The 17,852-nt window shown below is 40.0% G+C and overlaps 1 protein-coding gene across 2 annotated transcripts; it reads right to left on the bottom strand.

Annotated features, from left to right (window-relative positions):
- Positions 1 to 207: 207 nt before the first annotated feature.
- CHRNA9 (cholinergic receptor nicotinic alpha 9 subunit) lies at positions 208 to 16,775 on the bottom strand. 2 transcript variants are annotated; one of them, XM_066184948.1, is made up of 5 exons: positions 16,697 to 16,775; positions 4,384 to 4,529; positions 3,399 to 3,553; positions 2,207 to 2,739; positions 208 to 897 (listed from the first exon to the last, which is right to left on the bottom strand). In XM_066184948.1, exons 2-5 carry the CDS (start codon positions 4,495 to 4,497, stop codon positions 341 to 343), a joined length of 1,359 nt encoding a protein of 452 aa, XP_066041045.1. In that variant the 5' UTR covers positions 4,498 to 4,529; positions 16,697 to 16,775; the 3' UTR covers positions 208 to 340. The 2 variants fall into 2 exon arrangements, with proteins under 2 accessions (XP_066041045.1, XP_066041047.1); XM_066184950.1 differs by lacking the exon at positions 16,697 to 16,775 and adding an exon at positions 7,788 to 7,865.
- Between the last annotated feature and the right edge of the window lie 1,077 nt (positions 16,776 to 17,852).

Raw genomic sequence — 17,852 nt, 5'->3', positions numbered from 1 at the left:
CCCTGTGAATACACAATTCCCTGCTAGGCTGTCTGCTCCACTGCTGCAATGCTCTGGCCCAAACAGCCTGAATTCATGGCCAGCACTCACCACGGTGTAACACTGACTGCTCATCCTCATCTGCAGCCTCATCAGCACATCCATACTAAAAGGCAAGGACAGTCACCAGCAAAGTCCTCAGTTATGCAATGTCTCAACTCACTGTCACAGCCTACAGAATCAATTTGTTTATTGTTACAGAATGCAGGACAAAGGTCTCAAAAGTACCCCTATCACAGAACTCCTAAACAAACTAACATAGAATATTTAGATTTACAAAAGGAACATAATTCATTTTCAGTTAAGCAGCTTTCCCAATGATCAGCACACTCATAAAAAACACCATGATAAAAAAAATCCACATGAAAAACCTATCCATCACTTTTGCAACTTTTTTCCACTCAATTCCTTTTGCTCTGTTTGCTTTATGGTCTCTAACACAATTAGCAATATACTCAATATTTTTAATCAGCATTTTGTAACAAGAACAGCAATTAACAGTCTCCCTAACATTTTCACCATGAACTCCATAGCTTTTATTCCACTTTCCGTTGAGATTCTCCTTGAGATTGCAGTCATCATTCCTAGTGGAAAGAGGACTCCTTACCTCTTTGTGCCTCCTCTGACACCCATCATCCCCCTCTAACCTACGTTCTTCTTCCTTCTCTCTTTTTGGACTTGTGCAATTTTCACCCACATCATAAACAAAAAAGATTTTTGACATATAGTCCAAAATAACCACCTTGGCCCACTGTGGAACAGGCTTTGCTTCTGAGCCACAATGATGGAGATTCATGATAATGATTGTCAATGCAGTGGAAGCTGTGATCATGGTCATAGTTGCTATGTAGTACTTTCCTAGAACACAAAATAAAATCATATTAAAGATGTGACTCTAATAAAAAAATGCAATGAGAAGTAACTGTATGACAACATAGTGTTGAGCATAAACGCAAGTGAAACAAAGTTTTAATCACCGTAATTCTCTTAGATCATGATTCACCATTTAAAAACAAAGATACAAACCATTAAAAGAAAATAACATACTCATTACTGGAATGTCTTAATCAGATGAGTGCATGACTACTGTATTAGTCTGGTAAATATTTGAAAGCTAAAACCTCTGATTACTTGAAACACATCCATTCAGAAAGCAGCTCAAGAATGTTTCTCAAGAGCCTTGCTCTTTTTGTAGTGTCTGCAAAATCCCCATGCCAATGGCACCTTGGAAATCCCACTTCCTCACGTATTAACAACAGTGATGATAACACTTTGTTTGAGCTACTGGTGCCCCCCACACCAGCAGATCCACGCTTTCACACTCAAACATGTCAGTGAACATGCAGACTTTGCTGGTATCCACAACCAGTGTGCTGCCAGCTCAGAGGTCAGAGCACAGAGCTGAAGAGAACACAAGCTGTGCTCCTCTGCCCTTGCTTTTGGCAACTGAAGTAAACAGCTGACCACCCAACCAACCTGTGCAGAAGGCAGCTCCCAGCCCTGCTCTTCAGCCACTGCAGGAAAAGCAAGGGCTGACAGCAATGACACAGGACGTGCCGCAGACAAGTGCGACATGAGCCCAGTTTCAAAGGGACTGGAAAGGATGACAAGGGAAAGTGTGGGAACAGAGAAAACAGACTAAGCTAGGTTCCTTTCATTGCACGTGAACTTTTCTGAACTCCCAGACATCAATTAAATTTCAGGATAATGGATTCCCAGGAACCATAATCCAGCGTAGCAATTGTCAGAAATTAAGTCAAGTCTGAGTATGCCAGCCAAGCCATACAAGCATCTGGATCTGACAGAAACGTATCTTGAAACCATCTGACCTTGTACTTATAGCTCTTGATTATACTTCATGTGTTAGTTCTAAAATTGCTTTCCATTACTAGCTTTATTTCAAGATGTGATACCATAATTCTAAATATCTAACTATATTTAATAAACATAAAATAGCTAGATAATGTAAAAATTAAAATAAACACAAAATAACTTCTAAAAACTGCAGCATACATACACCAATTCCACACGTACTTCAAATATTTCACTATGTTTCAAAAATGTAGCTAATTTCTCTTCCCAGAAATCACAAATTACATAAAGATTTCCTGACACACAGCCCTGCTGTTAATAAGTTAAGCTTAAAGACAAAGTGTGTAAAGCTCACCTATCAAAGGTACATTTTCAGATGGGGGCATGATCTCTGCAACCATCAGCTGGAACACAGTCAGAGCAAGAAGAACTGTAACACCCAGAGACACTTTCTCACCAGAGTCTGCAGGGAGATAGAATCCCAGTGGGGCCAGAAAAGAGATCAAAATGCAAGGAAGCAACAGATTAAATATGTAGAAAGAGGACTTCCTTTTCAAAATCAGCGTGAAGGTCACATCTGGATAAGGCTCAGAGCAGCAGCCATAAGTGATAACATTCTTAACTGCTGGCATACCATGAATCTCCCATTCCACATCTTCTATGAAGTCAGAGAGGTCACCACTATCAAGAGAATTGATGATGTCTACCTGATTACCATTATAGGTCCAGGACCCAAAGGTAAGGTTGCACTGCTGGCTGTCAAAAGGAAAATAAGACACATCCACTACACAAGAGCTCTTTGTGATAGCAGGTGCATCCCAAGTGATTTTTCCATCATATCTCAGCACGACATTAGTATTTACTGGTTCTGAAAAGTCATCATCAGCCCTAAAAGACAGAAAAATGGCAATCAGAATTGACAAACAAAAACCTAAGGGTGTGGGCCAGAGAAGGTGGGCGATGGGGAAGAGCCTCCTTTCACACCATTAAAAACATGCTTCTGAAATCATATTTACACTGAATTTTAGTAGGAACTTACTATTAACCATTATTTACAGGTGTGAGTGCCCATGAATGCCAAACGTCAGTGCTGCAAAATTACGTTGTATTTGTTGGCCATGGTTTCTTCAAATTTGGCCTCAAACAGGACACAGTAGGATAAGAGTCTATTAAAAGATGAAAACAATCTGCAGGTCATTACTGGCCTGGGAGACCAGACAAGGAGTGCAGCCTTTATGTATCATCTTTTGGTAGACGATCTTCCAGAGTTCTCTAGGAGTGTCAGCAGAAAGCTCTTCAGGCAGCCAGGGTATTCAATTCCCAGTGCAGAAGAATTCAGAAAAGCTTTCTAGTCTAGCTTAATTTTCAGGTCTTGTCTGTAGCTTTATTGTCAAATATTTAGATTATCAATAACAAATGTTAAGACAACAAACATATCCCTTGCTAAGGTGAGGTAGAGATGAAAGTACAGATTCTGTAGGCCAGTTACTCCTTTAACCCCCTCCCTCCCTCAAATATGCAAGCTGATTTTCTCCAGCCACACTCACTTGTTATATAGGACAATATCTGGTCTCCAAACCAAATTGCTTGGAATCCTGATAGAATCCAACCCATCATATTTATCTTTGTCCCATCTGAGGTATGCATCATACCAGCTTTGTCGAATCCATAAGTAAGCTGACAAAATTTGGTTCCTTTCATCCTGCATAAAAATGTAGAAATATTTCTAGCTGAAGGTGACAAAATCACATCCTAGATGGAGACAGAGTTTGTGAAATGGCTTTGATGTAGTGCTCAAAACAGGCCAGAATATTACCAGGCCACAAAATAATTCTCAGACAGGCATCTAGCCCCATACACTGTACAGGGAAATCATTGGTTTGGACTTTTACTTGTGCAAACCTTCTTCTCTCAGCACCCTCCCTAGTTTTAATCACAGTGTCCAATGCTCCCAGTTCTTCCTAATTTCCTTTCACAAGCTTCAGAATAGCAAATAGCTCACAGATTCAGGCTAAGAAATTCTTTGAGAGCTTGGAGAGGCTTTGAAATTATAATTCAGAAGACACAAAGATAATCTTCCCTTCTCCTTCCAGAAACATTTTCTTTTGCCTTAAAAGTGTATATAAAAAAACATATTTATAAAAATTACTGAAGGCTAATTTTAGGGATTTTATGTAGAAATTAATTGCATCTTAGAAAAAGCATTTGCAGAAATTGCCTGGAGGGTGTGATACCAACACCTAACTACAAAAGAAGTCTTAAAAATTCAGCAGCTCTGTTTCAAGACTTATAATGGAAGCCTTAAATGTTGCTACCAGGGAAGAATGTGCAAAAACCTGGAGAGCAGGACACACCCCCACCGCCTCAGGCCACCCCCTCTCCCCAGCCCATGAGGAAGCATTTCTGAAGCTGTCACAACAAAATGAAGGCTGCCTTTCCTACTCCAAACAAAAGGCTTACATCCAAACAAAATGCTTACGTCTAATATAGTCCTGCATATTTTTAGAAAAACAGAACTATATTTTTACTCACCATGTCTTTAATTTGGGACAATGTGATCTGAAGGGTGACATTCAGTACTTTATCTGTGTCTTCCACTGGTCTTAGAGCGTTGGAGTAGTCTTCAAACAGTTCATTAAACAGCATGTGAGCATATTTTCCTTTGGCTGATTCTACAGCTAGATAACATGGACTTGTTCAGTACATTAGATTAAGCAATGAGCAGCATCAGAAAACACCCTCTTTCAACTGCTTCAAACAGTACTTGCTATAACCATATTTATCATTCATATATGGCAGAATATCAGTTCAGATACAGAAGTGTACCTGATGAAGTTATTCAACTAAAGGCAGTTCACCTGAAGCAAATGAATAGCTGACTTAAGCTTTTCACACTGAAAAGCACTTTATATACAGCAATTCCTATATCTTTTGAAAGTAAATGTAATTACTTTCATTTTACCAGTGTCTTTCACAGGCAGATATTAGTGACTTCCAGTCAGCGAGGTGTGAAATCACACTTACTCACAGGCTAAGGGTTTTTGGTATGTCCCCAAATGCAGCACTGGTAAGATTCTTGCTACTTCCAGAATTTAGTCTTTTTCTTTTTAAACTACCACCTGTAAAATGTCTGAGCTGTTTTTCTTCAAAAGATGGCAATTGCATAATGTGTGAATACATCTGTGCACCAACATCTTTTCCAAACGATGTATTTGGAGATGCTTCTTGCTATTCAGACTGAGATACTAATGATAAATGACTGAAACTTGAGGTTTTAAATGACACTTTTGCTGTTTCATACTGTTTTGTACATCACAGTTTCTCTAGGCAGCCTCTGCATCATCTTTACATAGATTCACAAATTTCTGCAAGTAAAGGTCGAAGACAACAGAACCATTCTGTTACAACCCACCCTTGAAGGTGGGGTAACTGAGGTCCTTCTTAATGGATCCCTTGGGATGGATAAGAGTGAAACAACACTGAATGACTGGTTATGTATAAATACATATATTAATGTATGGCAAGATTATTTTAGAGCGATTTGGTTGCACAGGTGTCACTGAAACTACAGGAAAAACAGAAACTCTCCAACAGTTTCTCAGTGTTAGAGAATTAGGCATTACTTTATTCTGGGTAGGATGTTATCCTGAGCAGGACGTGCAATAAAAATTTCTTTCATCCACACATGCCCGGGTTGTGCAGTGAAAATCATTCCATCATACACGGTCCTTTACCAGACTCTTCTTCTATTTATACATAAAACCCCCGAAGAAATTCACATTCACTCCTCTTAAATTACACAATTCTTACTGTTCAGTCTTCTATTAATTATTGATCCCTTCCCCTTCGATACTAATTCGGCCCTCACTCCTCACTCCCACACTCCTTGAACCAAGAGAACCTCACTTGATCCTCTTATCAATCTTTTCCCAGACCAGGTGTCTCCGTGGGAGTAATGCCCGTAAATGTTCGTTTATTTCCTGTGTACCTTCTGGTTACTCCCCATCTGGAGATGTTAAACTCATCAGATCTCACCCGGTGAACAGTCTTTTGAAGAGAAACTTTAATTCCCCTCTCCCTGGGCAAAGGCGAACAAACCTCTGACTAAAGTTACAAAAAATATTTTAAAAGTTGCATCAATGCCAACAATGGGAAAGAGGTACTTAGTGGTATCGGTTATTCTCTCTAGAAACGAAACAATATAAAAGCATAAGATTACACTTCAGAAAATACAGACGGAAAAGAAAGAAAAAGAAAGAGAAGATAAGAGTAGTTAAAGGAGAGGACCGATATCACCATACTATGATAAAAAGTATTATCCCATCTCACAGGATCTGCTTATCTGTCTTCTCCCTTATCTGGTTCAAAACAACCCAGCTTGTTGCTAAACAAAGGTTAATTTGTCGTGGTGATCTCTGGTGATGAGTGCTCACCCCCTTTGCACCTGGCGTGTTCTTATACACGTTCAAAACCTATCCTCCCCACCTTCGGTTTTGGGGTGCAAATCCAGCCTTAACAACATCATGATCATCATGATCTCACCCGCTGCTTTTGCAAATGGCCGATTTGTGAGTCGTTATCACTACAGCATTTCAGTCTCTCACACACTCGCAAGACTTGGCGCAAATGCCAGGTGGCAATATGTAGGGAACAAGTGCTTTGGAGTACATTTCTCTCTGGTGATTCACACCGGCTTCTGGACTAATTAACAGTTCAAAGCAAATCTTCCTGACTAAAAAGGTATCCCAACAAACCAAAGCTTCCTGAAGAGCACTGCAATTCATGATCATTTTGTCTATGCATCAGTGAGACAAAGTAAAACTAAACCAATTAAACACTTCTGGGACTCAGCCATATAGGGCACCTCAGGTCGCAAGATCCTGTCCGAATAAAATAAACCTCAGTGCAACACTTAGCTAGCAAGCAGTATTCTCACCTTTGAGTATCACTGCTGTAAACAGGAACCACAGAGAGACGTAAAAGGAGAGGCTCCTTATCTTCATTTCTGGACCTTAAATAAAACTGTTCACCCAAGGGTACAAAAGTGTTTACCACCATCCAAAACTATCCAAAAAAGTAAAACAAGGTGCTGACACACCAGTGCGCTTCTAGAAGCAATTCGGTCCCCTCTCAGCAGCTGTCAGAGTCCTGCAGTGATCATGGGCTTTGTCCCTGCCACCGCCTGGGGCTCTGCCGAACCCTCCCTCTCTTGGAAACATGAGCGCTGCCTGCTCTCAAGCTAATGCTGAGACAGAAAACCAACAGACTGGGTATCAGTGCCAAAATTGTATTCCATTGCATTTTAACTACAAATGTAAGATTTCGTCTAATTTATGATAAATCCTTTTACAGTTCTTTGGAGGGTTTTGTTTCACAGTGCTTATATTCTGCAATAGCCTGCTCAGAACCAGTTCTGTGGAACTTGTGGACCTTCACAAAAAAGTGATCTGACTCAGTACTTTAATAGGAGCAGTAATCCTGTAGATCACACATCCATTATCACACAGGGGGGAAAAAAACAACCTAAAACAACAACAACAACAACAACAACAACAATATTCATGGCCACAGCCTACTTACTTCCGTGCAGATAAAACAAGGCTTTAATTACCAAAGCATTGCCGCATGGAAGAGGTGCCGTTGCACCCAAGTCAGAAAACACACCTAATATTTGCAGTAGTCCAATATCACTGTGCAAAGAAGAACTTCAGAAGGTGTAGACAACTTGGAGACCAGTACTCAGACAACTTGGAGACCAGTACCCAGCACAGTAAATCTGGAGCAAAACCTGACTTTGCAGGCAAAATGCCATTTCCCTTATACAGTACAATTTTTCACAGGTGAACTTGACCAAAAAAATTATAGTCACTGGACAACATTTAAATTTAGCCAAAAGAGTTTCAGGAGAAAAATGGGAACATGAAACAATACCTCACCTGGCCTTCCATCTCACCCTGATGGTAAGAACATCAACAGCTCTGTCTATATCACTCATGCTGTCAAGTTGGCTTCCTAGTACAACAGACATTTTCTTTCAAGATTCTCAGACAAGAGAAGATTACTTCTTCTCCACAGTCCAATCCATCCTTCCTGATATACTGCAGTCCATTTTGCCATCCTTTTAGAAGAGATAACAGATAACATTCACTAAAACTGAAAGTGAAAATATAGTATGAGCTAACAGAAAAAAAATTGGTCCAGAATAATCCTGATCCACAGAAAATTTAAAATACTGTTGCTTTACTCTTGCGTAGTCTTTTGGCTAGAAGAAAAGTTATCCCTCCATACACATAATTTCTATACACCAGCCCTACAAGCAGTCACTGGCTAATGTTTGTGCCTTTGTGGGATTTTTAAATAATTTGCATTTATGGCCAAGTTTACTAGGTAAGCAATAAATAATTTCAGTCAAAGCTCCTGTAATGAAGAAGTCCATCTCCATCATTTTATTTGCTGAATTGTCAAAGGAGTAAAAAAGTGGAAAACTGTTTAGAAGTCAAAAAGGTCAGAACAGCCCCTAGGCAGTATGTAATAACCTGCATTCTCTGTGGGATGAAGGTGTCTGATGCTAGAGACAACAAAAATTGTGGACAGAAGACAATAGATTTTTGGATACAGCCAGATAAGTGCATTCTCAGGAAATAATTTTAGTCTACAATAAATTGCCATTCTGTCAGCAAGGAGCTACTGCATAGCATCTCTTACTGTAATCACAGGAGTGATCAGGAGTACTGCTTTAAGAGGGTTGCCATAAACACCACTGGAACCTGGAGTAGCCTTGCTCTGCCACAGGCTTGAGACAACCGTGTGACCTGTTTCGTCAGCAATACACACATGTCAAGCAGTGTGGACTGATGTACTTTCATTTGCTTAAGATAACGTATATTAAAGAACCCTGTACATTTACTGTAACAAAGTCTTCTTGAAGAGAAACAGCAGGTTCCCAAAAATGTCATAAAGCATGGTTACATGTTTACCCAATTTATTCTGATACTCTCATACAATTCCTCAATAGTAATTATAAACTTGCAAACAGGTAGACCATAAGGTGTGATTTATAACCTATAGTATTTTCAGTCACCACACTGGACATGCAGACAGGGAAATATGAGCACACATATATCAGAGATGTTTGTTATGTTTGAGATGCTGTGTTGATTGCACAGTGCTTGCAAAAGTAAACTAAAATACATCCAAAAGCCTTTTCAATATTGAAAACACAAGAACTTCAACAATGTTGAAATGACAGACCATTTGGCTTCTTTATGTTTGTTCACAAGATATCTGATTTGTATTTTTTAATCAAAATATTCCTAAAGTGTTCATTTTGTATGAATGCCGAGCATTAATTTCTCGTCGATCTGAGAATTTCATCTACAAACCCACATTTCCTCAGAACACAGTTCTAAGGTTTGACACAATCTAAGGCAATTACTAGCCCTAGATAAAACATCCCATTTGACTTTTGAACGGAGCTTAAATTTATAGTTAAAGAGTTATCTTTCTTTACAGTTAAAAGTTCTGCTACCAAGTCAGACATTAATATAAGATACGAAGCCGCTTACAAAGACAATTTAAGTAGAGTCACGAGAACTTGGAAGTTAGAATGAAGCCATTAACCACTCGCAGAACGAGAGTCGTTCCCAGCAGAATTCACAGGGATGCTGGAGGAGTTCCTCTGCCAGCAGATGGCCCTGTCACCCAGCCTACTGATCCACCCGGCGAGACGAGGCGGCTTATCGCAAAAATCACATCCCATTGTAGTCTACTTCCATCGGTTTCACAGATTGTTTGCCTTACATTTGATGTAAGACACGGTGAGACAAGATGTTCTTTTAACGAGAAAGATAAGCAGGAGGAGCAAAACCGTTTCGTGGTTGGATCCGGGGTCTTCCCGGAGTCCCTTCTCGGCGGGATCTGGCGGACCCGAGACCGGTCACGGGAGGGTTTCAAGGGAGCGAGCACCAGCCATTGGCATCAGCTGTGAGTCCACACAAAACCACGTCTGGAGGAGCACAGGCTGCTTCTGCTGATGCGGAGAGTGACTAAGGCCCATGGCACAATACCCAACCTTGCTCCCACCTATTTTGTTCAAAAGTTTGACTTTGTGGGAATGAGTACGGGCTGTTAACAGAGCAGAGCACTGTTTTCACGCACACACTCAGTGGGGCAGGAGCAGACCATTCATTGGTGCACCGACTTTGTACACCACTCACATAACACAGGTAGCTTTTTGTGCTTCTAGACACACATATACTCTTATGTAGACATCATCAAAAAAATCTAAATTCGGTGTACTGCCATGTGAGGGAAGTTTGACTTTGCATGTGCTCTAAGGACAGACTGGAGTGGAGATGGCATAGGAGAGATCTCTTTCATATTAAAACTTCCAAAGTTAGATATTTATCTTAGCCAAACTATAAGCAATGTAGGTAAGAAGTGTAAAAACATATTTAGAATTTTGTTCTTTCAATCCTTCTTCTCCTACATGAAATAAAAATTTGCTCTTGAGCCTAAGGTTTTTACATGAACATTTTCAGATTTTTTTAATGGATTCTTACCCTTTTTTGCATAAAAACCATTAAGAGTTTTCAAGCTTTCAACTGGAAAACTGCAGATACTGTACTATCACAGGCCTCAAGGCCGTCTGTACCATTTATAATCCACCCCTTCATCAGAGAACAAAAAAGAACAGATTGGTTTCTAAGCACAGTTTGTGAGAAATGTCTCACAGTCTGCTTCTACTTGCCTTCCTGCCAATTTTTCCTCACAGAAGCTGTTGTATGCACTTTCTTCACAGCATTTGCTACTGAATATTATCTTGTGATAGGGTCAAGCAGCACACTAACTGTTCAGAGTCGGACTTCTCTTCTTGGACTAACTGGTCTTAATAGCATGGGTAACAACAGCTCTTGCTGCCAGCAGAACAGCCTCACTGAGCCTGCTCTAGAGAACACTGCACTTCATTTACATGCAACATGTTTCTCTCCACCTCATTTTTTCTCACCCACCTACTGCCTCCTCCTTCCTTCTCTGTAAAAATCCCCTACTGCCCGAAACCAACATACTCATTCATATTTTCTTCCACTCTGCCATACACATGGAAGATAGGAAATACTTTAGGAAGTATTCACAATTCTAGGTCATGAGCTAATATAGGATATTAGCCACATTTTCCAGAGGTGGGAAATCCTCATTTGCATGTCACAGCTGTGGGGTTTTTTGAATATAAATTCTTTGGGTGCACTTACAGAGGCATCTCTACCAGCCATCTCCCAGCCCCTGAAGAGAAACTTTCTGAACCTAGAAGTCTGGAATTACTTAATATGGGCTAATATGCAGCAGGTTATTTCATTTTCCACCACAATGCTTATCTGGCAGGGTTAAGGACAAAGCCCGTTAATAATTTTAGAATAATATAGAAAGCTATTATATATATAGAAAGCTATTTTATACACAGCTCTTTCTCATTGGTGTTATTGTAACATGCCTTTGAATGACCAGTTGCAGAATCTGTGCTCTGCACAAAGGCAACCTCTGGGCCTAGACACAAATCACAAGTTTGCTCTGATAGGCAGTCTGATGCTCCAAACCAAGCTGAATTAGATAAAAATTCCTACTCTGTTACAAGTGTGCTGAGAGACTCAAACAACTTCATCTTGATGGTCTCTCTTGAGCCATGGAAGGCAGCACACCACCTCCACTTTTGGAGTAGAGGGAAGTCTCCTAGCTACGATTGCAGGCTGAAGACAGCTCTAGGTGCCCCAGCTCATAGGCATATCACCAAAAAAAAAAAAAACCAACCCACCAAAAAACCCACACCAGCAAAAACAAACAAACACCCCCCACCCCACCCCCAGACATTAAACCAATGTCTGAAGAGGTGAGACTGAAAGGCAACAATTTAGACACTCACTCAAAACTAAAGTTTCACTCTCCAAAATTTAGAGGTGGATAGGAACATCCCTTAAAAGCATTACCAAAACTTCTCACAACCACAGGAGTACCTGCACAGAGGGTTTAGCATTTCCTGAAAACATATGCTTTCCTGGTAAGCTCACATCCATCTTGCAACACAAAATACACTACTACATGGAGGAGGACATAACTCTAAATTACCACAAGGCATTTAGGCCCAAACAAACCTCCCTGTGCGAATAAAGCAAGCAGCAACTAGTCATCTCTGAGGGAAAAGAACTTTTGATAAATCATGGGTTTAGCTACTGAAACATCTTAAGGTACATGGGTACTGACATTCTTTAAAATGTCCTAGCATGAACACACCCACACTAATGCTGTAGTTTAAGCAAAAATGTTTCCTCTTGAGCAAAACATTGTAGTAAATCTGCTGATTTATTCAAACTCTGCAGCTACACTCATTCTGGCACAAGAGAGTCCTTTATATCCTGGGAACAAAGCACCACCATTTCAGCTGAAGACAGCATCCCTTAAGTATCTGTAAGCACAGTGGCTCAGTTTAGAGAGGCTGTATTCATACTGTCAGTTTTCATCTGCAAAATTCCAAGCAATTGTCCAAAGACATGATATTGTTTTCTTCTTTTCAACCCATAACAAATGTACTGAAATGAAGTACTTCCAAAGGAAAAAAAAAAAGTTAAAGTGTTAATACAGGGAGTCAGAACCAAGGAACATCTTTTCTTTGGCTGAGTGGGCTGAAAAAGCTTATTTTGCCAATAAAGACATGGGATTTGCCATCTAAAAGTGTTAGCCTACAACACTGACCTGAATCTTACAGGATTAAGCAGCTGCTATTTTTCAAGTACTGTGGAAGGTGATATGAGGTATAAAAGCTGTTAAGGGGGAAAAAAAAGTGGTTTAACATTAAATTACTACTATAACCACATATCTGATTGGTTTGTGTGCTTTGGAAAACATTTGCTCCTTGCTTGCCAATAATTGGCAGGGGGCTGTGAAGTATCTTTGCCAATTGCTCAGCTGCCTTTAGCTTAAGGAAGTGCATTTTATTCTGAAACAAAACCAAAATGCTGGACAAAATGCAACAGGGATTAGTGCAGTTTATAACTATAACAGAGCTATGAGAAATTAGACTATCCATCCTACAATCATCCTGCAGTTATTGTAGCTGTTGGGAAATGGATATAAAAATACAAGAAGCAGTTCCTCAAATTAGTGGCAAAGAGTTAGTATAAGAACATTCCTAGACCATGGAACAATTTTAACAACAAATTCCATATTGGCTTTACTCCTGGGCTCTAACAATATTACATAGCCATATGAGACAGCTGCTTCTTATCCAATGATTTTAATGACTGAGATACAGTCTACACTGGATTCTGATGGATAATTGATTTGTTATTGGTAGGGAAATATACATGAGGGGTTTTTGTGGTACACATTGTTCTATCATTCTCTTCTGCCAGTATTTTAAGGCAACATAGGTAGCTAGTATGGTTAAGCAGTACACTGCAGTGAATATACTGCCAACCTCAGAGAGCAAGACAGCAACACATTATGACATCTCACTGGAAGAGATTCAGGTTCAGTGAGCAATTGGTGCACTTGGCACTTGCTAATGCTCCTAGCCAAGCTTGCATCACAACCTGTGAAACAGCCTTTTTCACCTGCCTTGACTGAAGAACACTGCTTTTCCTTTAGATATTTTAAAAATACATGTAGTTTCAAAATCTATCCAGTTTCCAAGTCTGCAACACTAGTAATTACAAACCTCCTGAGGAGGAATGACTTAAGAATATGAAATGAAACATATTCAACAGAAAGCATAAGCAGGGTAAGCAGAGCGCTGGTATGTTGTGCCCAGCATGCTGCTACTACAGCTACTGCAGAGTATCAGTGTCCTCCTTCCTACGGGGAGGAATTATCAAGACTCTTCAATGCACAGGTAACATCACAACTGATGGATACACATACATGAAAGCAAGTAGAAGGAAGAAGTCAAGGTGACAAAGACTTCTAGGTAGATATGTAAAAGTCACTCTGGGGATGTTTCAAGTAGTAAATCAATGCAACCCCTCAGTCTACAAGGGTTCTCTTTTCCTAGCTACATTTCATCCAGGTGTTGGTTGCAGACAAGAAGCAAATATGGGAGATGCAATTGCTTGCCTTAGCAGTTTGTCTCAAAAAGTCTTCTCAGCACTTTTTATAGCACAAAGAATTTTCCATATAAGCACTGTTAAGAAAGCTGTAAGAGGTTTAGAGGCATTTAGCTATTTATTCTCCATTTTCTGGACTTGTATCTTGGCTACCAAAGACACAGAATGCTGCTTAGCCAGACTAGCAGAGGAGGCTTTCATTCTGCAAGCAAGAAGTACTCATGGATCTTACTGTGAAACTTGGCAGATACCTGATTTTCTTATCTACTTCATTTTCAGTAGATATGAAAACAAGTAAATACTTTCAAATTTCATCGCTTTCAGGATAATGAATTCTAAGATACAATTTAAAAGATTAAAATTTTTGCTGTGTAAGGACATAAGATTTACAGTTGTTTGATTGGTACTGAAGTAATGAGCAGGCGACATTACTTCTGTCTTTCTAAGGAATATGTATTTGATAAAAGCATCACAATTAGAATGGAATCAAATGCATAGCAACCAGGTGTAGAAGAAAAATTTTAAATCTTTTTTTAATAAAAAACCAACCCTAAGCATGAATATGTAAACCAGGAAAGAAACCTCAAAGAAGGTATAGCCTCCCTGAAAAACAATGTTAGAAAATTGATAATGATGGATGAGGAAAAGGCTCAGGTACTCAACAATTTTTTTTTTTGCTTCAGTCTCTAATGTCAGCCTTTCTTCCCACACCTCTCGAGCAGGTGGACAGCAGGACAGGGTCTGGGGAAGCAGAGTTCTTGTAAGAGAAGGTCAAGTTTATGACCACCTGAAGAACCTGAACACACGTAAGTCTATGGGACCTGATGAGATGCATTCCAGAGACTTGAGAGAATTGGCTGATAGAATTGCTAAGTCACATTCTATGATATTTGAAAAGTCATGGCAGTCAAGTGCAGCAGGGCCAGGGAGGGGATTCTGCCCCTCTGCTCTGCTCTGGTGAGACCCCACCTGCAGTGCTGCATCCAGCTCTGGGCTCCCAGCACAGGAAGGACATGGACCTGTTGGAACTGGTCTAAAGGAGGCCACCAAGTTGATTAGAGGGATGGAGCACCTCTCCTATGAGGAAAGGCTAAAGAATTGGGTTGTTCAGCCTAGAAAGAAAAAGCTTAGGGGTGACCTAATTGTGTCCTTCCAATACCTGGATGGAGCCTAAAAGAGAGATTGAGAGGCATTTTTTACAGGAACATGTGGTGGCAGGGCAAGGGAAAATGGATCCACTAAAAGACAGTAGGTTTAGATTAGATATTAGGAAAAAAAAATTTACTTTGAGAGTGGTAAGGTACTTCCAGAGTTTCCACAGAGAAGCTGTGAATGCCCCATTCCTGAAGGTATTCAGGGCCAGGCTGGATGGAGCTCTGAATAACCTGGTCAAGGCACTAAAGGTGTCCCTGCCCATGGCAGGGAGGTTGGAACTGGATGGTCTTTAAGGTCTCAACACAAACTGTTCTGTGATTCTATTATTCTTCCCCCTTACTTCTATTACTTCCCCCTTACTCTTGAAGAGTCTAACTGCTTAAATTAACAATTATAAATTCTAGAAATTTAAAGAGTCTGAGCTACCACATGAATGATTCACCAGTATCTGCACATAACACAGTGAATTCCCACAGCAGAGACCCATTAGTAACACAAGAGTTTTTCAGCTTTTTCTAGAGTCAGTATGCTTAGCCTTTCATCCTTAACATGATAAAAATGCATGAAATCAATAATATGGTAGGAAAAAAAAGTGAGTTGAAATAATACCCCATTTTACACCTTGAAGTAAATACCCTTCTTATCACCTATTCTTTTTTATTCTTTAAAACAGCTAAACCAAGAAAAAAACACACAAAAAAAAAAAAAAAAAAAAAAAAAAAAAAAAAAAAAAACCCAAAAAACTAGTGTATTGGGTTTGCATGGCCAGGTTTTGGTAGCAGGCTAAAGGAGTGGCTTCTATGAGAAGCTGCCGGAAGCTTCCCCCCTGTCCAGCAGAGCCAATGCCAAATGGCTCCAGGACAGCTGTGCTGCTGACCAAGGCTGGGCCAATTAGAAATGGTGGTAACGACTCTGTGATAACATATCTAAGAAGGAAGAAAGTTATTGTGCAGATGTAATCGCAGCCAGAGAAGTGTGGGGTGAGAACATGTGAGAGAAACAGCTCTGCAGACACCCAGGTCAGTGGAAAAGGAGGGGCAGGAGGTGCTACTTCTAAGGTTTTACTTCCACTTAGGAGGGGAACAAGATCAAAACTCTGGCTATAAATATGGAATGTAGGCAGAAATAAGAACAAAAGTAATATTCTTTTCTGCTTCATGTATCAGAAACATAGAAATTACAGGTAAGACAGGCATCCATTTTCCCAGTATTCCTGAGCAATCATCATGGCATTTGTTTGCCAAATACCAGGTTCCCCAGAAAACAGACTTACCTAAAAGCTTTCAAAACAGCATCTATATTAATGGTGCAAGCATTAATACAACGATTCCTGTCTGCTAGGACAACTATTCACTCTCCTAAAATACTGGCAAAAAAATTCCTGTATCTCCATTTGAAAAGCACAATTTATTGCTGAAATCAATTAAATGGGAGAGTCCCAGTAGGTAGTCAAATGGTCAGGCACATTCACAGTTAAAATATTTGGGTACTGGGAAACAAAAATATGAACGGGCAGCCACTTTCACCTCTTTCTACAGAGGCCACCCCTGCAATCCCACCACTACTAAAACCATGCCACATACAGCCAATACACAGACCTTTCACAGCAGGGCAACAGACAGTACTAGAAACCGGCCTGCCTAGATGCAGCACAAGCCAGTGAGCAGACACATCACATGCACAGGAGACAGCAAAAACCCAAAGCTTCCACAGAGCACAAAGCATTTCCTTATGCAAGTATGTTCTAAGCATCTGCTCGGCCTAACAAGCAGCAGCAGCTGGGGGGCACCTCAGAATAATTCCTGGAGAGATACTCCATTTGTATTACATTAGCTCTATTTACATGTAAGATTTTGTGCACAGAAATAGAAATTACTGTGCAAACAAGCAATTCAGGTGAACAAAGGAAAGTAATGAAAAAGACAGCTTTTAGCTGAGCTTTTAGCTGATATCTCTGATACCAGCATAACCACAGAAGTGCTGCTGCACTGTAGTTAACTCCCACAGTGAACTCAACATCATGCACAGTAGAGAGTAGTGGATAGTGCTGCCCTGCATGGACAGGGTTTATCTGAACTAAAAGCAAAAAGTCTCAGAAATCTCAGCTGATTATGCAGATGGAGATCAAGCCAGCATTAAATTTCAGCTATCCACCATCTTTCTGTTCCCCATAATTTTGTTAGAGAAGGGAATAGTGCAGACTGCTGAGCTATAATCATAGTCCAGGATTGAAGCAGTGATAGTAATAAAGGTGATCTAAATGGCTTGCTCACCACAGTTCTCAGAGGACTGTCTGACTCACCAACTCCTGTCCCAGTCCAGCCATAGGATGAAAAATATTTTCCACCAGAGGCCATCAAAGTTCTACAAATGCTATTAACATCAAAATTAGAAATACTCAAGCCATTGTACTTTATGGTTATGGTTGAAAATTTAATTTTAAAAGGTAACTTAAAATTCAGGAAAAAGCAGGTCAAATTAAGGCCAGCACTATCACATCCTAAGGAAATCATTAACTGTTAGGTGAACCATGTGCTATTTTTGTTATTTAAAATACTGATTAAGCTAATTATGCTCACAGGGAATTGAGTCTAGAGGATTAAATGAAATCTTTGCAGAGGCAGAGTTTGATGAAAAGTTGCTATCATCCATTAAAACAGTAAAAGGTGTCATTTTGAACATCTTATGATGATCAACATTTTAAGAAGATCATCCTTTGGTGTCTGTTATTTGGCTAATAATATAGCCTGTAGT

Source organism: Chamaea fasciata, unplaced genomic scaffold (genome assembly GCF_029207755.1).
Source record: "Chamaea fasciata isolate MVZ Bird 193981 ecotype frontalis unplaced genomic scaffold, bChaFas1.0.hap1 SCAF_6, whole genome shotgun sequence".
Classification (NCBI taxonomy): Eukaryota; Metazoa; Chordata; class Aves; order Passeriformes; family Sylviidae; genus Chamaea; species Chamaea fasciata.
Note: the sequence above shows the minus strand (reverse complement) of the source record. Positions and strands in the feature narration are given on the sequence as shown.